The sequence below is a fragment of the Vombatus ursinus genome, unplaced genomic scaffold (assembly GCF_900497805.2).
Source record: "Vombatus ursinus unplaced genomic scaffold, bare-nosed wombat genome assembly UNPS02014820.1, whole genome shotgun sequence".
Lineage (NCBI taxonomy): Eukaryota > Metazoa > Chordata > Mammalia > Diprotodontia > Vombatidae > Vombatus > Vombatus ursinus.
Genome location: NW_020954598.1, coordinates 20,015,191 through 20,039,606, shown reverse-complemented (window position 1 = coordinate 20,039,606; position 24,416 = coordinate 20,015,191). Strand labels below are relative to the sequence as shown.

Sequence of the window (24,416 nt, the reverse complement as noted above, 5' to 3'; positions counted from 1 at the left end):
CCTCAGTTTCCTTCTGGGTACCATGAAGGAGCTGGCTGAGAAGGTCTCCAAGAGCCCATCCAGCTCCCATGTTCTATGAGTCTGGTGCCCCTCTGTACCCCATCAGGGTAGATTTTCTTCCCAATGGAGCAGGTGGAAATAAGGGCAGAGGGAGCCTGAGGGCTGTTGTCCTGGAACCTGCAGCCAGGGGCTTGGTGAGCTGCAGCTGTGCTGTGGTCCAGCCTCGCTCATCCTCTGTGGGTGGACCCCTAGATTGTGGAGGATGTTGCTGGGAGCATCCTGCTGAAGATCCCAGATCCCATCGACGTGCACCAAGTGATGGTAAAATACCCTGTGCTCTACGAAGAATCCATGAACACGGTCCTTGTGCAGGAAGTGATCAGGTAACTGCCCAGCTCTCCCAGACAGGAGAGGGGAAGGAGGGAGGGAGGAGGGAAGGAAGGATGGAAGGAGAGGAGAAAGGAAAGGGGGGAGGGAAACGTGACCCCTCTCAGGCACTCCTGAGAACCTGGGCCATGCTTTCTTTATGCTGTGGGAAGATAGTTGTTCCTGAAGCTGGCTCCATGCCCCTGCTCACCACCTCAGAAATAGGCAGCGTGGGAGAGGGTGCAATGGAGAACAGGGGAAGGGCCTGTGGTGGAAGGAGTGGGTGTCTAGACCAGACTGGCATCTAGACCTGCATGGCAGCCTGGTTTTGGTTAATTCCCTTGCCTCGGTTTCCCCATCTGTAAAATGAAGGCATTGTACTTGATGATCTCTAAGTTCCCTTCTGGATCTTCTGAAAAATCCATGACGGTCTAAATTCCACATACAAATTAAGTTATGTTCGGATTTTTAAGCATACTGGAAGAAACTCAAGGCAACTTCAACCTTGTCTGAAATTACTTAATAAAATAGTCATTAGATCAGAACCTCCTTCAACTGAGGTTAGTCTGATCCTGCTGAGATCCATAAGAAAACCTCTCTTGGCTACCAAAGACTAACCTAAATTCCAGACAGATGCAGGTTGTTTCCGGACCTGCTGGGGCTGAGCAAGCCCGTGAGCCACCTGTGTGGCCCAGGCAGCATTGTTGTACCCATGGCCCATCTGTCTTGTAAGGCTCTTTTTTTTTTTTTTAAAGGCAATTGGGGTTAAGTGATTTGCCTGAGGCCATATTTGAACTCAGGTCCTCCTGACGCCAGGGCTGGTGCTCTATACGCTGCGCCATCTACCTGACCCCTTGTAAGTCTCCATGAGGAAGATAAATGAGTCTCCATGATCCAGACCTGCTACTACAAAAAGAAGGCCTTACTGTATGCAGTTGGGGAGGGCATGGCCCCTTCTGGGTCCAAAGGCTACAGGAAACCCTTCCCTCTGATCTACCCTTCAGATACAACAAGCTACTGGTCGTGATCACGGGATCTCTCAAGGACGTGCTCAAGGCATTGAAGGGACTGGTGGTGATGTCCTCACAGTTGGAGCTTATGTCCACCAGCCTATACAACAATGCTGTACCAGAGATCTGGAAGGGCAAAGCCTATCCTTCACTCAAGCCTCTGTCTTCTTGGGTCATGGACCTGCTGCAGCGGATTGACTTTGTGAAGAGGTGGATCCAGAATGGGATCCCACCTGTTTTCTGGATCAGTGGCTTCTTCTTCCCACAAGCCTTCCTGACGGGGACTTTGCAGAACTACGCCAGAAAGCGTGTCATCTCCATTGATACCATCTCCTTCGAATTCAAGGTTAGTGAGCAAAACAAGTTCTCCAATTAGCTACGTCCAAAAATAAGTCTCACAGTTTACCACCTCTTTCATGAGGGGGGCAGCATGCTTCATCATCGGAATCATGGTTGGTAATTTTGTTGATCAGTTTTTTAAGTCTTTCAAAATGCTTATCCTTAAAATGCTGTTACCCTATGAAGTATAACGTTTTGATCTGTTCACTTTCACTGTGGATCAGTTCACACAATTCATCTCAGTTTTCTTTGAAACTCTCTTTTGTCATTTCTTTTATCACAATAGTATTCTATTAGCATTCACATACCATGTTTTATTCAGGCATTCCTCAATTGAGGGGCAGCCCCCACCTTAGGTTCTAATTCTTTGCTACCACAGAAAGAACTGCTATGTTTTTCTTCTTTCTCTAGTTTCTTCTTTTTTTTCTTTCTTTGATCTCTTTGGAGAATGGTATGAATCAAAGGATATGTACGGTTTACTAACTGTTGGGGCATAGTTCCAAATTGCTTTCCACAAAGGCTGGACTAATGCACAGCTTTATCAAGAGTGTATTAATGTGCCTGTTTTCCCAAGTCTCCTCCATTTGTCATATTTCTTTTTTGTTAACATTGACTCACTTTTGTTGGGTATGAGGTGAAACCTCAGAGTTGTTTTTAATTTGAATTTCTCTAATTATTAGTGACCTAGAACATTTTTCCATATGGCTATCAACAGTTTGGATTTCTTCCTCTGAAAATTGCCTATTCATATCCTTTGACCATTTAATCAACTGAAGAAGGGTTCTTATTTGCATAAATTTTTTATGTCTTGGAAATGAGACCTTTATCAAAGGAACATTCATTCTGCAAAGATGTTCTCCCAGTACCCCATTTCTAAAAGGGTCCCTTTTTCACATAGAACCAAGTGGATCAGAAGAAAAGCAAGAGGGTTAAGGGGTAGGGTATAGCACTTAGATACTACTGAGGAATCAGGAGACTGGCAAGCATTGAAGGAATAAAGCAAAGCCCGCTAGAGGATGGGTGGGAGAAGAACATGTGAAGCACTATTCTGCCTTCTTAGCCTCAGCTTTTCGCTAGTCCTGTCAGGCAACAGCCACTCCCAAAATCATCAGCCCAGGCTATGGAAGCCATGAGGTGTCTACAAGAGGTACTCACAAAATCTCAGAGACAGAGTTCTCAGCATGACAGCCAAATTCACCTCCCTCAATCTAGCTGGGGGCTTACTGCAAGGCTCTCCCTGGGCTCTCTATTCTGTTCCAGGATGCCATTTAGACAACATCCTATCACCTCACCTCACTCCATTGATCTCTCCTCCATCCCCTAGGTAATAGGGAAGCCACTGAGTGAGCTGACCATAAGGCCAGAAGTGGGCTGCTTCATCCACGGCCTGTTCCTGGAGGGGGCACGCTGGGACCCTGATAGGTTCTTCTTGGCCGAGTCTCGGCCCAAGGAACTCTACACAGAGATGGCTGTCATCTGGCTGGTCCCTATGCCCAACCGCAAAGCCCCAACTAGAGGCTTCTATGTATGCCCCATTTACAAGACTCTGACTCGAGCTGGTAAGTACTTATCTTCCCTTCCCCACCCATCTCACAAAATGAAGTGTGTGTGTGTTATGGGGGTGGGGAGGGGAAGAGACCAGGGGAGAGAATACCCTCTTGGCTTCTCCACTAAAGCATCCCTGCCTCCTCTTCTGTGCCAAGTGTTTGGAACATGTCTCTGGGTTTTGTGGGACCAGGACCTGGATCTCCCACAGTCCCTAAAACAAGTTATTTGCAAGACTCTCCCCAAGGCTCAGAGACCTTGGCAGTGATTAGGACAAGCCTGTCAGGTGGGGAATGCATCATGAGCCCTGTGTCTGGTGCAAAAGCTTATACCGTCATCTTGAACTTTCTTAGTTCACATTCCTAAACGGTAGTGCTTATGGTGCTTTAAGGCTTGCAAAAGTGCCTTGCATACAATTATCCTTGGAGGGAGATGGTATAAAGATTTAGCAATCTTTATACCATCTATACATCCATCCATACAAATGTTAGCTATTATTATTATTGTGGATGAAGCACCTGAGACTTCAGGGATCATAGAATTTTGTGGTTGAAAGGCGGGACCCTTTGGGGTCTTGTCCAGTCCCCTGATTCTATAGGTGAGGCCACCAAAGCCCAGAAAAGGGAACCCATCTGCCTTAGGTTAACCTAAGTAAGCAAGCAGCGGTTCTGGGATCCAAGCCTTTATCCTCAGGACCTTAGCACTACAGCAGCAGCAGCTAAGTGTTGATCCTGGGTGGCCTACGAATCTCCTCCCTCACAGGAGCCAGGGTTGACGAGGAAGTCTAAGCCCTAGGCGCCTTGGAACAACACCCTGCTTTCATTGGTGTTTGTTCCAGGTACGCTGTCCACCACTGGCCATTCCACCAACTACATCATAGCTGTGGAGATCCCCACTGACAAGAGTCAGAGACACTGGATCAAGCGAGGTGTAGCCCTCATCTGTGCTCTAGACTATTAGGCCCATGAGGGCCAAGCAGGTCTCCACCTAGGCTCTTAGCCCAGGCCAAGGCTGCAGTCCCCCAGAGCTGGCTCTACCAGTTGCCCCTTACTCAGGAGAGCCCAGAGCTGCATTCTGGAGCAGTAAGGAGCCTGTGGCCCACAGAGGGAATAAATTTTTTTTTTTTTTATGTTGTCTGCCTATTCATACTCCATCCTGTTCTGGGTCTCTTTGCCAGTCAGAACAGAGGTTACAGAGTGGGGGCCAGTCCCTCTTGAGCCAAGCCTTACCAAGAGCTCTGGACCATTGCTGGCTCAGCAGAAAACCCCCTTCTCTCCCTTCCCTCCAGGTATACTGTTAGAAGTCTTCTACCTAGCATGTTAGTCTGCAGGAAGTAAGAGAGGTCAGAAAGAGCAAAGCTAATTAATAGCTTTACAATGGGGCACATTGGCACCAAGACTTTTTCCAAATGGAACCCTGAAATGCTAGAACTGGAAAGGACCTCATCTTACCAGAAAAAGGAAGTGAAGGCCCAGAGATGATGGGGCTTGCCCAAGGTCACACAACAAATTAGCGGTAGAGCCAAGATGAGGACCCAGATCCCCCAACTTGCAGTCCAACGCTCTGCCACTCTTTATACCACTGTATATATGCTGCCTGAGTCCTGGTACCACAGATAGTGCCCAGAGCAGAGAAAATGCTTGCACAGCACAGTACACGGTTCTTTATTCAGCAAACATCTAGCCAGTCAACACAGAGCACATAAGTTACAGGAAAACTTTATTCATTCAGGCAAGTCTGGTATTTACAAGGATACACAGGCAAAGGGCCAGGGGTGGCCCGAGCCCCAGCCTGTCCAAGTCTCTTATGTACAATAGCTTCAGTTCAGCCTTCCCCAAGACACCTATATTTTACTTCAAGTTGATTCCTGTCTCTTCTGAAATTCAGTGCAAGCAGAAGGAGAACAAATTCATCTGCCCCACCACAACTTAAACAGCAATTGTGGTATATAAAGAAGGGACCTCCACTTTCTCCCAAGGGCCCTTAGGGAGGGAAACAGCAAGGGGCAGGGGTGGGAAGGGGCAAGGTAGGAGTAGCAATAGCTACCTTATGGTCACAAAGAGAAAGCAAACAGAGACTCTGGAGTGTGCAGAAAGGGCAGAGACTGGTCCCCAAATGGTCTGACAGAATTCTGCCTCTAAGTCCTCTTGGGGCACAGGATGGCTTAAGCCCAAGTGGAAAATGCCCACAAAATGGAAGCATCTCAGGCAGGAGGCCAGCCCTCCCCTACTTTACACTCCTACACCAGGGCCTAAGCTCTGGAAGGAAAGAGGAATAACCCCGACACAAAGTTCCCCGATCCCTTCTCTCTCAGCAGCACAAAAAGCTGATAGACACCAACTAATTTCACTCTAGATCCTGGAGCCAGGCAGCAGATGGACATTCCTACACACAGTTCAGAAGCCCGGGGGGGGGAAGGGGGGAAGGGGGGAAGGTTGCTCCCAGGGGGACAGCTGCACCTACCCTCCCTGCCCACTTAGCTGAGGGAGGGCATCTCCATAATACTAGCGGGCAAGGTGCACCTCGCTCAGAATCTCCACAGAAACCAGTGCAGGTTCCCACTCACCATAGAAAGCGAACGCCTCCCCCGGCCCCGCACACACAATCCTATTAGAACAAGCTCAAGGCTAGGAAAGCCACCAAACACTTTGAAAACAAACATTCTCCCAAAAGGCTTTGGGGCACCTTGGCACCATTTGTTTTGGGAGCAATGCCTCTCCAACCCACAAACCTGTCCAACCAAAGCCAGCTGCAGGCAGCCACAGGCTCCAGGGCTACTGCCCAGGGCCTTTACAGAACAAAGTAGCTGGATCCACGAAACCCCAGCACCTGCCCTCTTATCCTCTTATCTGCTCCCTCTTCAGGCCATGCCAGGGAAGGAAGAACAATTTACAGGAATCAAAAGAACCTAAAAGCAAACATCTCCACTCTGCTAGGACTTTAAAAAAACCACTCTGTAGGCCACATAGCTGCTCAGCCCAATTGGATAACAAAGCTTCTCTATGTGTTCCCATGAACCCAGAGAGTCCTGCTGCTCCCTACCCGCCCTACTCCTCATACTGATCCTGAGCAAGCCCTGATTCCTGAGTTTGGAGTTCAAACAGCAGATGTGCAAAAGTGCAAGCCCAACCTCTCCAGGAGACAGCTGGGGACTCTCACTGGGAGTGCTTGTGTGGTGCTGGGCGGGGCTCAGAGACTGGGGTGGATGGGGGAACCCGGGCAAGAGCACCTCTGGCCCTGGTCACACACCCAGGAGGTAAGTGGTTGTGACCCTGAAGTCCCAGCTCTGCCTTCCAGCTCCCCGCGGCAGGGTTTAGGGGAGAACACACACATACAAAAAACGGATGAGGAAGAAGCCAGGGGAAGGGATGGAGAGCCAGGTCTGGACAAGGCTGTGTCCAGAAGGCTGCTGTGTAGGAGGCAGTGGTATTCAATACAATGGTGGCAAGATTAGTCAGAACCAAGAAAAAAATAGACATTTCTGATATATAAAATATATATTCTGCTGTCACTGAGGCAGGGAGCCAGGGCCCTGGCTGTCAATGGGGTCCGTGTACCCGTTGGGGCGGATGATCCACAGCCAGCTGTGGGCGGGCTCAGATGACAAAGGGGGTTTGAAAAGGGAGTGTTCCCACGGGTAGAGTTCCCACTACACTGACTCCAGCTGCTGCTTCCTGAGTGGTCCCTACACTGACTTTACGACAATCTCTGGCTGACCTGCCCAGTGCCCACCCCTGAAAGGGAACTTAAGCTGCAGGCAGGCCAACTGACTTCAGTATCCCCAGGTCAACAGGGAGGGGCTTAGGGGAGGCTGAGAGCCACGTGACCAAGAAGTCCCCCTTATTTCTAACGGGTCAGCAGGAGGTCTGTAGTGCGACTGACACACGGGAACCTTCGCCTGTCCACTGGGGAACAATGTTCCCACTTCAAACTGTACAGTAATACTGGGTCCAAGGGGAGGAGAGTAAGTGGGGGCAGCTCATGGCTGCCTCGCCCTCAGAACGCCCTATGATTAGGGGAGCACGTGGAAGGCCCAGCCCTGGGCCAGGAGGTCCCTCACTGCCTCTTGGCCTTGTAAGGACGGGAGCGTTTCCGTCTGTCGGGCTTCCTCTGTTTGTGGAGCCGACCAATGCTGACACCCTGTCGTCGTCGCACGGAGATGTTCTGTTCCACAAGGTTGGCCAGCATGCCTAGGAGAGGGCACAAGCCTGAGTGGGCAGCCTGCAGCCAGCCAGGCAACCTTGAGCTCCCACTACGCAGTTATCTACACACGATGGCCCACAACACTCCTCAGTGTGGCCCAAACCAGATTAAAATGTAATTGGCAAATACTGAACAAAATAAATAAACACACATCACAGATAATGTTACATTTTAAAACTAAGTCAACATGCACCTGCAGGAATCCTTATGCATCTGGTTTGGTGGCCCCTGTTTCTACTTGAGTTTGACAGCACTGACCCATCTACAAATGTTAATGTAGGATGTCAGCTGTCCCAGGAGATTCTCAAGCCCATGCAGGACAGGGAGCCCAAGAGCTGGGCCTGAAAACAGGCCCACCCTGTGTCCCCTACAATCTGCACAAACTTTAGAATAACATCAAAAACGTATTTGTTAGGATGCAGACCTGATTTCAGGGACATGGGTCCCTGAACCTGAGAGAAGAGGCTTCATTTCCATTCCAAAAGGTGGAAGCATCTCCCAATAACTAACAACTTCCCCCCCGCCCTCACCTCCTGTACCCTCTGCCAGGGGTTGGCACTCCCACCTCACCTTCCTGAGCCAGCATGGAAATAAACGTGCAGATGAACTCATCGTAGTTGTGGGTTCTTCTCTGGTCATCAATCTGTGAGGGAAAATAGAAGAGGATGATTGGCAAGCAAACTCACAGCATCAGAAGTCACCCCACAAGTGCAGTGCCAACAGCTCACCTTAAATTTTTTCCTCTTCTCCACCTCCTCCTTGAGACAGGCTTCATAGTTTGCGATCTCAGCTTCCACACACTTCAGCAGTGCCAGCAGCTCCTGGCAAGACCAAGTGCTCTAGTGAAGTGGCTGCCAAACCCCCAGGAAGGGCATGGTACAAGGCTCCTGGTCCCACCTCCTGCCACCCATTCCAGGCATGGCCATTGCTGGCACCAGCAGCACCAGGAGAGAAGAGGAAATAGCAAACTCGCCTGGCCCCGAGACAGGTTCCCACAACCTCAGGCAAAGGGAAGGAGGACCCAACTGGACACTCACTTTGGGGGAATACCTCTCCCCACACAGCTGCTCAGGGGGGCGGCTCAGCCCGGCCTTCTCTCTGTCACTTGGCTCCGGCGCCTCCTTCTCCTCGAGGGTGACACTGATCTGGGCAGTCTGGCTCTGTCTGACAGGTGGTGATGAGCCTTTCCCACCTTCTAAGAGGAGCACACACACAAGAAATAGCTAAAAGCAGGGCAAACTTCCCAGGCATCAAGGACTGCAGTCCTCCCAAGCATTCTACTGACTGACTGATTAGGTCTAGCTTCCGTTGGCCCCATCTCCCAACCCATCACTCACCTGTGATGGTGAGAGGGCACAGCACCCCATCCTCAGAGAGGTGCAGAAGGCCAGTGCTGATGACAGGCCCCAAGTCTCGCACAGCCCGGTTGTAGCGCATACAGTCCACTCGCAACAACCCATCGTCCTCCCCAAAAAGCACCTTGGAGATGTGGGAGGTGACAGGGCTGGATGGGCGGGTGGGGTTGGCAGAACGGATGGGTGACCGGAGTGGTGAGTTGAAAGCGCTCCCAATCTCAGAAGCTGTGTCGGTGCTCTCATTGCTGGGGGTGGGTGAAGGCTGAGAGTGAGAGGGCACGGCCACAGCTGGGCTCCCAGCACCACCACTGGTCTTGATGGACAAAGGGATCGAGAGGTCCTTCTGGGATTCCTTGAGCTTCTCAGCCAGCACATTGATGGTGTTGGGTTGCAGGACACAGAGCTGCCCATCCGAGGAGGGAGCCAAGGGCTCCTGCTTGACCTGCCCTTTCCGCTTGTACCTAATTCAGGCCCAGAGATGGAAAGTGAGCCTAGAAAAAGAGTAAACCTATCTCCTAGAAGCACTTCCCAAGTCATCTGTCCACTTAGCTGACTGACTGGCAGTCTCTAGAAAGACCCTCCCCAAATTCCAAGTAGTAAATTAACAGCTTTTAAAGAAGAAGCGGAAGCATACTAGAGTAGCTTGGGTACTGAGCTTGTAATCAAGAGTTCTGACACTGCATGGCCTCTACAGGCCTCAGAGAGCTCCCTATGTAGTCTCTCCTGAGTCATAAGAATGGTTGTGATCTGCAGTCACATGTCCTTTGTGTATTCAAGGATGGAAGAACAGCTGACCTCTTTACACCTTTAGCCTTGGCACAGACAGGACATGTGGATCCCAAGGTTACATAGTATGGCATGGCTCCTCTCCAAATACCCCATCCTCAGGGGATACCTGGCAGCCCCACATTCTCTCCAGAAAACTGGTCAATTACAGATAGAAAAGGGCAGGGGTTTTCAGTATTCCACGCCCTTGAGCAAAAACTACCTGATGGCAGAATTTGTGTTCTGAACATCTTCTTCCTCATCATCATCATAGTCATCCTCATCATCCGAGTACTGCTGCGGTGGACGAACGGGGACCCGGCTGCGGCCTACGCCTGCTGCCAGGTCCTCTTCTTCCTGGAGGATACAATCCCAGGATGGGTTGAAAGGGTGGGCAAAGCCAAGCTGGGAGACCGATGGCCTCACAGAGAGGCTACGTATGCCGCTCCTTTACCATTCCTAGAACATGCCAGGGGCAGATGCTCCTCTGGTGTGAGTTCTGTCCCACACAGCCTTTCTCAGGAAACAGAATATCCAAAAACACTGTCTCGGTTCCACTGCCATTTAAGGCCTAATCAAGACAATATCCCATGTTCTTAAGGTCACAATTCTGGAAATAACCAAATGATCAGGAATTAGGGAAGACTTGGATTTCCAGAAATTCTCCTGAACTCCTGAGGTTCTGTAGTGGCCAGAAGACTCAACACCGGGCTAAGAAAAATTCTATGACCAAAAACAGGAAGACAAGATACCCTCAAATAGCTACTAAATCCCAAGATAAGTGAGGAAACACCTGCTCAAAGTACTTTATAATCAGTATCAAGGACATCTGTGGCAATAAGTGTTAGGCCTAGAAATGGATACCTGCTTAGCCCTCGGCACTTACTTGCATGGGAGACTTGGCATAGTTGTGGTTGTCCAGGAAAGCTGGGAGCCGCTGAACAATGGGACTGGGGTTTGCTGGAACCCCATTGAGGCTGCTGACTGGAGGTTTCACCATGAGCTTGGGTTTGCTGGGCGGGCTATGTGTGGGGGCTGGCTGGCAAGGTCCTGCCACCTCCTCAGGTCCATCTTGAAGGAAAAAAATAGGAATGATGTCTTCAGAACCAGGTAAGGGAAGCGCTGGGAGGAAGAAAGGGCGAACAGTACTTCCAGACCTCAAACTATATAATAAAGCAGCAGTCAATAACACTCCCTAGTATTGTGAAAATACAGAGGCAGAAAAAAGATTAGAAAAAGACTAGATAAGGACTAGGTAAGGGAGAATCAGAAACAATGGAACTTAGTAACCCAGCGTTTGATAAAGTAGAAATCATAAACTACTTAGTAAAGCACTCCTTAATTGATAAAAACTGCTGGAAAACTGGAAAGTAGTGTGTCGGAAATTAGGCTTAAACCAACACCTTATACCATATTCCACAATAATACATTCTAAAGGGATACATGACCTTAGCATTAAGAACAGCAGACCATATACCTCTCACAGACAGAAGTAGGAGATGTATTCTTAAACAAACCAAGACAGAGGCAATTACAAAAGATAAAAGAGTTAATTTTGATTACATGAAACTGAAAAGCTTCTGCACAGGCAACATCAACACGCCTACGGTAAGATATGAAGTGGGGGAAAAAAACTTTCATATCAAATTTCTCTTATATGGGTTTAGTATTCAAGATATATAAACAACTCATAGATATATATGACCAAAATCCATTCCCCAATAGATAAGTGGTCAAAGGACACGAACAGTTTTCAAGAGAACTGCAAATTAACACAACCCACGTGAAAGAATGCTCCAAATTACTAATAATAAGAGAAATTCAAATCAAAACAATCCTAAGGTTTTACTTCACATCCTGTAAATTGGCAAAGATGACAAAAGATGGCAATAGTCAATAGGAGTGGCTTTGGGAAGAAAGATACTATGGTGCATTGTTGGTAGAGCTGTGAATCAGTATATAACCATTTTGGAAAGCAATCTGGAATCATACAAATACAATTGCTAAAATGTCCATACCCTCTGATCCAGACATTCCATTATTGGGCTTATGTCCCAAGGAGGCCATTTTTAAGAACGTCTCCCTATACACCAAAATATTTATAGCAGAATTTTTTGTGACGACAAAGAACTGGAAATAAAGTAGATGCCCATTGATTAAGGAATGGCTAAGCAAACTATGGTACATAAATGGAACAGAAAATTACCATGCTATAGAAAATGATGAATGTGACGAATACAGAGAAATAAGGAAAGAACTACATGAGCTGCTGAAATAAGCAGAGGCAACAAAACAACATACACAATGACTACAACACCCCACACCAAAAAATCAAAAGTGAGTGATGCAAAATTATAAAGAACAAGCATGACTTGAAAGACAAGCTATAAGCAGATGCTCCTTGCCCTCCCCCATGCAGAAGGGGAGGGTCCACAAGGGCTGCAAAGTGCACATATTTTCAGACTTTCTGATGTACTAATTAGTTATGCTGATCTTTTCCCCTCTTTTCCCCTCTAAAAAAGCAGCCTATTTATTACATACGATGGTTTTCTGGGAGGGGGAAGCTAGGGTAATATTTCAAAAATTTTTAAATAAAAATTTCTTAAGAATCTTTAAAAAAAGAAGCAGGTACTTGCTCCCTCTTCCCTTCTAACATTCCTAACGCAATCAGCTCCTGTTATTTCCTCCCATCTTTTGGACTGAGCTACCACAACCATCCTTCAAAAGAGGATAGCAATCTCTACGCCTTTGAGAAATTCCTCGATGTCTGCAACAGGTCAGAATAAAAGGGAAATAAGGAAAATAGAACAAGAGGAGAAGGTGAAAAGGAGAAAAGGAAAGGAACAAAAGAAAGGAGGAAATTTATGTGGTGTGAGGGACACAGAGGAATAAGAGTGCTATAGGCTGCTAAGTACTTGTCTATCACATTCTTTATATTGGCCACTCATTTCTAGAAGATTCTAAACCAAGAATGCAAGTGTCCCCCAATCTTCTAGAATTCCACAATTCTCCATGGGAAAGAGAAAGGCTGTAGGGACCCAGGAGGCCAGCCCAAGGCTTTTTTCTCTAGGCCCTACAGCAGGTATTCAACATGCTGTATGCTTCTAAGTCACTGGCTCAAATTTGGAACTGGAAGGTACCTTAGAGGTCACTGAATCCAACTCCTTCATTTTACAGATGAGGAAACTTGAGGCTCAGAGAAATTTAAATGCCCAGGGCCATACAATTACTAAGTGTCTGAAGCAGGATTTGAACCCAGGTCCTCTGACTCCAAATCCTGTATTCCTTTTCCATGCTACCATGTTGCCTTTCCATCAGAGCACCTAAGTCCCTCTATATAAGGTTCCTTAACCTGGGGTTCATGAACTTTGTGGTTTTTTTTTTTATGCTCTGATAACTGCATGCAATTGGTTTCCTTTGTAATATTATGTATTATATTTTAAGCATTTAAAACTTTGAGAAGGGGCCCACAGACTTCACTAGACTGCCCAAGGGGTCTGTAACATCAAAAAGGTTAAGAATTCTTATTCTACACCAATTTTGAAGCAGTCAATTCCATGCCAAGTCCAATTTAACTGAATCCCCTCCCAAAAAAAGGAGTCAAGCTATGTTCAGGCCTCCTGGGGTCCTGTCACTCAGGCATCTCATACCTGTTTGGGAACCCTCAGAGGCCAGTGGGGTCTTGCTTGTTTCAAGCACCAGAGAGGGCTTGCAGGAGGCCGGCTTGGAGTCCTCAGGGGGCTGAGACTCTTGGGACTTCTGGGTTTGAATCAATTCTGGCTGAGTCACTCGGATCAGCTGAAACCAGAATAAGGAGGGCACTGAGCAATGGAACTAGCAGAACCCTATACTTGCAGGGACACAGACCCACTGGACTGTGCCCTCTCCCTGTTCCTGCTGAGTATGCCCTAGGGAAACAAGGCAGCCAGCGGTTACCTAATCATGACACCATGAAATGGAAAGACTAATGACTTCATTTTAGCAGGCTGTCCTCATCCCAACTTAAATCTTTCCCACTCTCCAAGGAGTCAGAAAGGAGTAAGGAAACATCCAAGGCTAAGTGAAGAACAGAAAGGATAGAGATAAAAGCACGGAAAATCCACCAATTACTTTAGCCCCCAAATAATCAAGCTGCTTGAAAAAAGAAAACCGTACAAGGATGTTAAATCAGAAGGGAAAGAACACGTGCACAGAAAGAGGGAAAAGAGAACGAACAGAAAGATGTCCAAGTGTGGCTCATAAGAGAATAGGGAGGAATGAAAAGTACCAAGAAATGAGACAAACACCAGGGGCTGATTCAGTCTATTCCCAGCAACAGGAATAGTTTGGAGCGTGGCCTTCCCTACCTGCTGCAAGGCCTCCAACACTGTCTGTCGGTTCATCTTCAGGATGTGCAGCTTAGATTCATACTTGATCCTGCGGTCGGGCACTACCGCCATCAGGTTAAATCGGATGTCATGATATGGCTCCCTGTGGTCACACCCACCGGCCACCTGAGCTTCAGGTCTTCTGCAGCCACCCCACCCTCTGTGCCCCTTCCCCAGTCAGATGACCAATGCAAACTGCTCCACGCCAGAAACTTTAAAACCAGTGTCTTGGGATCAGTCAACGATTAACATACATTATACCTTGATATAAGGCAAAAAAGCAAGCCAGCTTATCACCACAATGGGGTTTTTAATACTCTTACCCATTCCTTTAGAATTCCATAATTATCCATGGGGAAGAGAAAGGCTGGAGACATCAAGGAAGCCCACCCGAGGGTGCTAAGGAGCAAAGCTGCCATCAAACTTCCCAGTGCTAGGCCCACCCACAAAGTCAGAGCAGTTACCCTGCTGTGGCTAGGCCAATGCGTTCCATGATGACTCGGCGGGCTTTATCTGTCCACTCTTCATCTTCCCCCCAGGGCCCTGGGAAGAACAAGGGAGAAAAAAAAAACCCAAGGCTGTAAATGTTGGAAGGTAGTAAAGACAGAAGCCAAGTGGGTTGGAGGGAGCATCTAGGCACTGCTAATGAAGGATGTCAGAAGTCAGACATTCTTAAGAGTCAACCTGTCACATGATAAGAAGCTCTGCAAGTATATTTGGCTGGTTTACCATCAAAGTGGTTAACTATTTTTGGAGAAGTGTGTATTATTCCCTGCTCAACTGAATAACTTTACTACTAAATGTCTAACAATCATATCACCAATCCTAGAATTTAGAATAAGTGAGAAATGGAATCGAAACCAAAAGCCTGACAAAATTATTGTGGTCAAAAATTGAGGAAAGCCACTCAGGCTGTCTAGCCCCAGCAGGAACTATCAGCACCTAGACCCCCCCTGTCCCAATTAACTCAAAGTATGACTCTTACCATGGTCAATGGGGTACACCTTCAGTCCGTCCAGCTCGAAGAGACGTCCCTTAATGGGGACATAGCTGACAAAATGGAAGGCTTCCATCGTCCGCACAGCGCTGATCCCATTCTGCTTCTCTGGCAGGTGTCGTGGCTCAGGCCTGCAGAGGAGATGGGTTCAGAAAGTGGACTGAGGAGACTCCTTCCCCTCCTGATGACTATTTTGTCCCTTATCCCATTACACATACCTGGCATGGCTGTTATGTGCTTTGGCCAGCTCTGGAGCATTCCCAATGGCATATCCCTTGCTCTAGAAAGAGAGGAAATAATCTCATGTCATAGCCTCTATGTGGAAAAGATGTAGAGATATTAATAATTTAATAAAGATCAAGGCAAGAGTGACAAACCCACTGGAGGCTGTAGTCAGAATACCTCAATTACAGCCTAAGCACCTTACTCGTTATGTGGCTTTAGGCAAGCATTGCTTAACCTCTTGTCTATAATATGAGCATGGCCACCATGCACTCTACTCAATTCACAAGGCTGCCTGGGGAATCAATGAAGTGACAGGATCAAATAACACAAAAAGTTAAAATCACCATATCCATTCCTGATATGAAGTAACTTCACTCTCTTCAGAGAACAGCAGAAGAGTAGCCCAAGACTGAGGCCCAAGCCTTGGCTGGGCACTGCATACAGGTCAATCGAGCTCTCAAAGAATGGGCATAGCAGCCTCTGCCAGGCAACCATGGCCCTCAACATACCTCTGGACTGAAGCCCGTAGTGAAATCCTTCATGCGGCTCAGTGTTGGGCCCAGGTCCACATTGCTACAGTTCAGAAGGACACTCAGTAAGGCATGAGTGGCACAGGAGTTAGGAATCAGCTGCAGATCCAAGAATAGGCACTTTTATCCATGGTACACATCTTGTTCCAACCTCCCCCAAACATATACCAATGTAGCATTATTGATAAATCTGGCATACATAAAAAGGTAGAGTGTGGTCTGGTCAACTGATCTACTCAGAACTCCTTGAATCTCAGACAGAGGAACCATTCCCTCCCTTGAACCAACCAAGAAAAGAAGAAATCTTCTTGGTCAGAGTGTTTACATAATAATAATGCCTAGATTTTGTTTATTTTCTCTTAAAGTAGAAGCACTAATAACTCCCTAGTGCTAACCTATCCTGTGGCCTTTGAGTACATAAACTCCTCCCTCACAGCACAGAAAACCAAATAACCTGATGGGCGAAGAACATGTTATTCACAATGTCATCATCGATCACAGAAGTCTCGTCCACCAGGGTAGAGACCTTGCGTCGGGATCGGCGTTCTTCGATCCATTTGAAGAGGAAGATGAAGCCATATACTGGCCTGGAGGAAGAGAGAAAAGGAGCTATCAAGTATGTTTGACCAGGATGGAAGGCAAGGCTCCCCTTTCCACCATTTTTCTTTTCTTCTTATTCCCCTTAAACTGTTTTACCACTCAAGCAAAGGAGAGAGACTCCAAAACTGGCACTCTGTGCTAACCTATTGTGAAGGCCACCAACTCAGCTTAAGGCAGCACTAAGTATATGTACTCCCAAGAGATATGCCACAGCCTGTTCTGTCTTTAACCTTAGGATCACAAGAAAGGCACCCATCCCCTTTCCCAATCAGAATGTCATAATTCTATGCTATGAAAAAAATGGAAAAGTAATTCATTGACCAGAGGACCATCTCGGAAGAGTGAAAGCCTCAGGATAAAAGCAAAGACAGAAATACATAAAAGTTCTGTTCCAATGGGAAGTTGAACTAGTACCTCTTCTATCACTGGACCCTACCACAACATCCCAAAGTAAATAAAAAAAAGTCCACACTCAAACCAAGTCCTTTTTTCCCTAGGGAGAGACTTTTTAGCATTGCTACCATGACCCATTTTCTGATATTATAGGAGGTAACTCCTATTATTACAAGGGTTTCTGTTCTAGGGTGAAAAAAATGGCATCCAGGTAAAGCCTTAGCATCTCAGACAATAAAAAACACTTAGCACTGTGAGGGAAGCCAGCCACCCAAGACTGGGCCCCCCTGAGGAGTCCCCTACCAAAGGATCCTAGAACTTTCAAAATCCCGTCAATGAGATATAATCAGAAGAACTGACTTAAGAGACACTTTCTCAAACTATCTTAGGCCAGTGACAGAGTCTAACAGAGAAGTCACTTACCCTTGGCATTTGCTCTGAAGATCATAGATCTCCTCAACTTGTACCCCTTTAACACCTAGAGAATGCCACAAACATTTATTATGCAACTTCTGTGTTCAGTGCGAGAGATACAGAGCTACATACAGTATTCCTCTAACACAGAGCTTACAATCTAATGGAGTAATGGGGGCACAGAGAGGGAAACATATATACAAATAACTGGTGAAAAGGATAGCTCTAAGTAGAATGCTGACATATGAAGAGGGCAAGCTCCTTTTAAAGTACATAGGAGGGAGTTGGGGAAAGGTTAAGAAGACTTGAGAAAGTTTTGACTTTAGAGAGATATTTCCCAGGCATGGGGGATAGCAAAGGCACCAAAAACAGGAGAAAAGAGCACAAAAGTCCATGTTATTGAAAGACAGTATATATGAAAGAGATTATATGCAAAAATGCTAGAAAAGCCTATTAGGGTTAGTTTGGGGCAGGCCGTGAATGCCAGGATAAGGAGTTTTTAATTTATGTGCAAGACAAAAGGGAGCCACTGACAGTTTAGGAATAGAGAAATGACAGTCAGAATAGAAAATTAGGGAGGAGATTACTAAAGCAATGATGTGAGGGATGGCCTGGAAAGAAGACAGAATGGAGTGGAAGCATGAAAACCATTTAGGAGTCTATTACAATAGTCTACATGACAGTTAACAAGATTCTTCTCATCTGAGTTAGTTATAGTATAAGTGAAAAAGGGGATGGGCATAAAAGATTTTGCAGAGGTAGAACTGACAAGATCTGATGATCGATCATATGAAGGACAGATCAGAATCAAAGGAGTTACTTATAGACCAGGGGCAAAAACATTATAAGAACTGACTCATCTTAGTGGAAGTTTCATACTTACCAAAATCTTCTACCAACAGGGTGAAAAGGCCTGAGTTGGAAAGGATTGAAAAAGGAAGGAGACAGCAGAGGGAGAAAGAAAAGAAAAGCCGTCATTTTATGATCAAAATTGTGTGACTAGGCTAGGGAACTATTAGTAAAAGAAGGAAGATAGAGTCATGACCCTTGTTCCCTCCAGCTACAGGCCTCTGTGATGTTTCGCATGTCTTCTTTTACATGGATACAGCACTGCCCACCTCCCCCCACCCCCAACTCCTTTCCTTAAGCCCAGAACTTAGGAAGACAGGAGTTCGAATCTGGCCTGAGATACCAGTTGTATGACCTTGAGCATACTTAAGCTCTGTTTGCCTCAGTTTCCTCAACTGTAAAATGGGGATAATCACAGCAACTACCTCTCAAGGTTGCTGTGAAGATCAAATGAGATAATATTTGCAAAGCATTTAGCACAGTGCCCAGAACATAGTAGGTGCTATGTAAATGCTAGCTATCATCATCATCATCATAATTATTATTTACCTTCTGCTATTCATATACCCCTAACTTCTCTTAACACCAGTGGTTGAACCTCACATCTATCTTCTCTGAGAACTGACATCCAGATCAAGAATATCCTTGTACTATACCTAATGAGCAAAAATCACCATAGCGCTTGTTTTCTTGCCACCTAAGGACCTACTAACCAAGATCTTTGTCATTCAACTGGAAACTATGTACCCCACCCCCTGCTTAAAGCCTATTACATCTCCTGGCACAGTATTCCTTGTATTCTGCTTGCTTGGGAGTAGCACAACCTTGGGATTCTTATCCTCCAAATATAAATCAACACTGTGATATGGGAACTAAAACAAGATAACGTGATCTTAGGTTGCCCAGAATCCACAACAAAGGCTGGTACGGTACTAGTCAAGACTACATCTTAAGTACTCTGTACAGGCCTGGCCACCATGGCTTAGGGAGGGATGTTGACAAGTGCATGCAGAGGACGGTTATTTGGTGAAGAAAGCTTAAGGGGGGCATGATAGGTCTTATATAAATGGCTATTATGTGGAAGAGAGCTTAGTCTTGCTATGCTTGAAGGCAGAACTAGGAACAACGGATATAACTTGCTGAGAGGCAAGCTTTAGCTCGACTAAAGAGCCCCTAACAATTCTGGAGTTATCCAAAAGCAGAATGCAGGGGAAGTTCTTCAAAAGTCCAATAACCACTTGTTGAGGTTTTTGCACAAGTGTTTCCCGCACACATTCAAGTTGAACCTGTGATCGGGGCTGAAAGGCACTTTGCACTCCCCCAGGCCAGCTCATTTTACAGAGGAAACTGAGGTCCAGGGAGGCTGAATGACTTGAGCCGGGATCTGAACCCCGCTCCTCGGACTCAAAGTCCAGCACCCTTCCTGCTGCACCCCACCGCCTCCTGCTATGACCTCGGAAGTCCCCTCAGTCATCCCACAACGCGTCCGGCCAACAGGATCCCACGAGCCCCGGCCCTCGCCCCGCTGGCCCCAGCTCCCGCCACAGCTCCAATCTGCCCCGGGTATCACAGAGTAAGCAAGAACGGCCCTTATTTATTTGCGCCCTCCCCCAGGCCCCCTTCCCCCACCCCCACTCCGGGTCCTCCCTGCCAACCTTTCCTCCCCTTCCCCCTCCCCCAGCCCGGCCCCGCCCCCCCTTTCTTGCCCCTCACCTGGGTCGCTCTCCAGCTCCAACCAGCCTTTATTCATCTTCCCCTGGAACGGCCCCTCAGCGCCATGTCCAAGCTCCGCCGCCGCCCCTGAGAGCCCCGCACTCAAGGAAGCCCGGCCGGCACCGGGCCCCCACTCTCAGACGCCCAGACAACGGGCCCGAGAGCCGCGTCACCCGCGCGCGACGCGACGCGGCGGCTCTGACGTCACCAAGAGCGACGTCGCGCTCCGTCCAACTCCCCCAATCCTGCTCTCTTACCAGAACGCTGCGAGGTAGGTGGGCGGGCGGGCCCGAGGGGGCGCTGCGCGGACCCGCGACGGCCGGACGTGCTCGCCGCCCTCGCCGCCCACGCCGCCCACGCCGCCCTTCTTGGAGGGCCAGTGAGGGAGCCTCCCCGCCCCGCCCTCGGCCCCGCCCTTCCCCTTCCCCCTTCCTCCTGTGGGTGGCGGGAGGAGGGGCGCGAGCGCTGCGCGTGCCCGCCGGCTTGGGCTCGCCGCCGTTACTGGCCGTTGAGGGAACTCATGAACCCGCCCTCGGTCGCCTCGCTTCCCAGCCTCCGCCCCCCGGAAAGCGGGGCCGGGGCCGAGCGGGCTCGCGGCCGTTACTGGCCGTTGGTTGACCCGCCGCTCGCCCTATCCGCCCCTCCAGGCTCTCCCTCCCTTCCTCCAGCTGTCTGGCGGCCTGGCGGCTGGGCGGCTGAGGGCGGAGGTCGAGCCGCTGCGGGCCGGGGTCGGGCCCCCGGCGGGCAGGCGCGAGACGCGGCGGGGGTGTGGAACAGCCCGTGCCCGGGGACCAGCGAGGCCCTCCCCGGCCCTAGGAGGTAGATGGAGCCCCCCGCCGGGCCCGAGATGGGGGGAGCAGGGCGGCCAAGGAAGGCGGCGGAGACACGTGCGCGAGTGTGTGTGTGTGTGAGAGTGTGTGTGTGTGTGCGTGTGCGTGTGTGTGCATCCATGTGGAGCCTCTCCCCCTCCCCCCTCTGCCCAACCGCCAGCCCAGCCTGCCGGGGCGGAACCGAGCGGGGACTCCACCCTTATAGTGGCACGAACTGTTTTGCCCTCGGTCTTGAATATGTCAGAGGCAGGATTTGAACCCAGGTCTTCCAGACTCCAAGGCCATCCACTTGTCTGTCACGGGAGAAACAAGGGAAAGGAGATCCCTGCGTAGAAAGGCTGGTTATGCAATAACTACGGGCGGGGAAGGCAGGCTAGAAACGAGCGTTTGTTAAACTCCTCCTGTGTGACAGGCACTGTGCTAAGAGCTGGAAGTACAAATAAATACAAGCAAAAAGAAAGACAGCCCCTGCTCGCAAGGACCTTACTTTCTAAAGGTATGGAGGTAGGTGGAGAAAACGTTCTGAAGAATTGGTTCTCTCCTCCTACCCCCACCCCCTTCTTACAGTTACTGGCCCTGGAAGAGGAGCTATTAAAGTTCGATTTGGGGGGAGCCTGGAATATTTTGTTGGTTTTTACCCAGTTGATAGAAAAAATTGGCATTTCTGTACTCTTTGCTGATTAGTATGAAATGTAATTATGGCATTTGTCTAGGAGATATCAAATACCTTGGAAATAAGCCATTTGTATAAAAACCCTGAGGATTTGTCCATCAAATTTTTTGTTATCAAACAGAAAAAACTAGGGTTTTTTGTAAGACTATTTCAAGGGAAGAGCTGCAGCAGCTCAAGGAGGAAGGGCATAACTTTTCTGTTCAGAAATTTACATAAAATACTAGCAGCTAAAAGAAGTCTTTGAAAAGCATATTTATTCAAAAATTTTTGGATATTTGTGTCATCTTCTGACACTCCCAGTGCACAATGATTCCTTTCAAATACAAAAGAGTTTGGTTCAGCTGTGCAGAGAGGTAGAATTTCAAGGTTTTCAGTTAACTGGTACAGAAGCACCCCCAACAATTGTGTGCCCCTCATCCACGTATTGAGTTAATCTGAACAAGCTTTGGTCCCTCAGCAGAACCTGGACGTCTTACTGGCTTCAGTTCCTAATTAGCATCTTTCTCCTATTCCAAGTTTTCCAGTTGATGAAAAATGTAAAGTCTATGCTCAGCCTTCCTATATATTATTAGTGCTCTGGCAGAGGAGATACTGTGTAAGCACGTGTCCATGGACACAATATGAAAACGTGTCAGAAAAGAACAGCATGAGTGAAATGGCTTTGGTCTTCATTGGAGCAAAGGTGATTTAGTTACAATGGTATTTGGTCAGAAATGCTGATAATTACACAATTGCAACTTTCCTAGAGAAGAGAATATTCATCCAGAATGTAGTCAAAGAAGCGATACAGCATAATAAGGAGCCCCAGCAGGGACACTACCGAGGAACAAGGACTTGATTTGGTCTGTTTCTCTTTCCCCTTTCCCCTGCTTTATTTGCCTTGATATGTAGAAATTGCTATCTTGTATTAAACTGGACATTGAGGGCAGAGGAGTGAAGGAGCTATAGAAAATTTTCATTTTGCTTTCAGTGACTTTCCTGTTAGCCCAAATCTAGAGAAAATTTGGTTACTAGCCAAGTTCCTGAGCCCAACTTGTAAGGAAGGAACCAGAAAATGGTCAGAGAATGAGTCCGTCCTTCACCAAAGGGAATTAACTGCCCTAGGTGGACATGGCCTATTCCATTCTATTCTTGTGGGCTTGGACTCTGTTCAGCAAACATTTCACAGTTGCCTACTGGGTGCTAAGGGGTTACAAAGCTCAACGAGATAGAGTTCCTACTCAGTGTTCCAAATTAATAGAGGATATAAGACATTTTAAACAATTGTACTGCAAGAGCCAGTATGATTAAGTGCTCAAGAGTGATACAAAACTGCTGTGAGTAGTCCTTCATAGGGAAGGCTTCGTGGATGATGTGGTATTTGAATTGAGCCAACTAGATAGAATTAAAGGTCCAATAATTTTGAGTCAAGAGATTTCTTTTATTGGTATACTGTTCAACAAATATTTCCTAATTATTTGATTTGGTGGATCTCTGGAGTAGTTAACACAAATAGAGATATCTGGGTTTTTATTATAAGATTTTATGTGCAGTAGAAACTGCAGAATCACAGAATTTTAGTTGGAAGGGACCTTAGCAGCCATCTAGTCCAACTTACACCTGAAAGGAATCTTTAGTATAATGCACCTGAGAAGTATTCATCCAGCATTATTGTAATCCAGAAGAATTCATCCCTTGAATTCCTTTAAGGAGGGGAACCTACCACCTCTCAAGGCAGTCTGTCCACCTGGACAGTTCTAACTGTTAGGGAGTTTCACCCGTTGTTCTACCTAGATCTAGGACAAGTCTAGATCCAAAAAGAATAAGTCCTTATCACAGGCCTTCAAATTTTTTCTGTGAAAATGTCTCCTTGAGCCTTCTCTTCTCCAGACTAAACTCCCCAGTACCTTTAGCTGATCATCATATAACAGACTCAAGGCCTTCCACTATCCTGATTTCATCTGGATATTTCATTTCATCGTAGTCCTTCTTAGACTATGGCATCTAGACCTGATCGCAACATTCCAGATGAAGTCTGAGGAGAGTGATAGTACCAATATATTCTGCTCCCTTTTCCCTGGAAGATATGATTCAAGATATATACAGAGATAAGATATGCTCAAGAGAGCAATATTAGCTTTTTTGGCCAAAGCAACACACTACTGACTCATTTAGTCTATAGTCCACTGAAACCTCCAAATCTTTTTCACAATGTTTTCAACCATGCCTCCCAATTGTACTTATGAAGTTACTCTTTTGTCCCCAAGTATAAGACTTCATATTTTTTCCTCTTCAATTTCATCTTTTTAGATTCAACTCAGTGCTCCAGGCCAGTGGTGTCAGACTCAAATAGAAATGTTCTGCAAGCTACATTTTGACTTAGAATACCACAAATGAGCAGTATCTCATGTTGTATTTTTTTTAAATTTATTTGGTTAAACATTACCCAGTTACATTTTAATCTGGCTGTATTGTACTCTACTTTCTCTAGGCTGTCAAGATTTTTTGGATACTGACTCTATCATCTATTGTGTTAGCTATCCTGACCAGTTTTGTGTCATCTGCACATTTAATGACACATTTAATGATCATGCCCTTTACACCTACATCTGTGTCATTGATAAAAATATTAAACAGCACAGGGCCAAGCACAGATCCTTAGATTACTCCACTGGAAACTTTCTACCATATTGACGTTGAACCATTAACAACTATTTTTTGAGTTGTGTCAACCAATTCTGAATTAATCTAATTATATTATCATCTAGTTCATATTTCTCCATCTCCACGAGAATAGTATGAGAGACTTTATCAAAAGCTTTGTTAAAAACTTGGGCATCTACAGCATTCCTCTCATCTGCCAGTTTAGGAAGCCTGTCAAGAAAGGAAATGTTTTCTTGATGAAACCGTGCTTTCTCTTTGTAATCACATTTTCCCAATCTAGACATTTGCTCTTCTCCAATCTCATGGTATCTCTCCTGTTTTCTATGATCTTCCAAATATTACTGATAGTGAATCATAATCACATCTGCCAGTTCTTTTAGTACTGGAGAGTATAGGGTAAGATGTAAATTCATCAAGGGCAAACTAGATGCTGTCTTATTGTCTTCATACTTAATTTTGAATATCATCTCCTTGCTAAGCATTTTCAGTGACATGGATGTCATTTCCAACAAAGGTTATTTTCTATGGTAGAGGAAGAAAGAAGTGAAATAAGAATTGAGCATTTCTTCCTTCTCTGTGTTGTCAGTTGTAATCATCCC

General features: G+C 46.9%; 3 protein-coding genes across 8 annotated transcripts in view; 2 read left to right on the top strand and 1 right to left on the bottom strand.

The window, feature by feature from the left end:
- DNAH1 (dynein axonemal heavy chain 1) overlaps window positions 1-4,364 on the top strand; it is a 158,891-nt gene extending 154,527 nt beyond the window's left edge. Inside the window, exons 75-78 of the mRNA XM_027837286.1 lie at window positions 253-383; window positions 1,371-1,722; window positions 3,040-3,274; window positions 4,099-4,364. Of these exons, the coding sequence (XP_027693087.1) occupies window positions 253-383; window positions 1,371-1,722; window positions 3,040-3,274; window positions 4,099-4,220 (840 nt within the window). The 3' untranslated portion in view covers window positions 4,221-4,364. The remainder of the gene's footprint in view (window positions 1-252; window positions 384-1,370; window positions 1,723-3,039; window positions 3,275-4,098) is intronic.
- A 544-nt stretch (window positions 4,365-4,908) lies between these two features.
- On the bottom strand, window positions 4,909-19,820 carry BAP1 (BRCA1 associated protein 1). Its single transcript, XM_027836940.1, has 17 exons — window positions 19,672-19,820; window positions 17,993-18,022; window positions 17,119-17,173; window positions 16,157-16,289; window positions 15,682-15,801; window positions 15,166-15,227; window positions 14,936-15,078; window positions 14,415-14,493; window positions 13,930-14,053; window positions 13,234-13,381; window positions 10,470-10,654; window positions 9,807-9,940; window positions 8,801-9,279; window positions 8,501-8,658; window positions 8,192-8,284; window positions 8,034-8,106; window positions 4,909-7,450 (listed from the first exon to the last, which is right to left on the bottom strand). The coding sequence occupies exons 1-17, from the start codon at window positions 19,706-19,708 to the stop codon at window positions 7,317-7,319; spliced, it is 2,187 nt and encodes a 728-aa protein (XP_027692741.1). The 5' UTR covers window positions 19,709-19,820; the 3' UTR covers window positions 4,909-7,316.
- The window catches only part of PHF7 (PHD finger protein 7), a 32,226-nt gene continuing 27,321 nt past the window's right edge, over window positions 19,512-24,416 (top strand). The window contains exon 1 of one of the 6 annotated variants that reach the window (XM_027836945.1): window positions 19,512-19,531. The gene's annotated coding sequence lies outside the window, so the exon portion shown is untranslated. Of the gene's footprint in view, window positions 19,532-20,407; window positions 20,491-24,416 lie in introns of those variants that run through there. The other 5 variants (XM_027836942.1, XM_027836943.1, XM_027836941.1 and 2 more) reach the window with 5 other exon arrangements.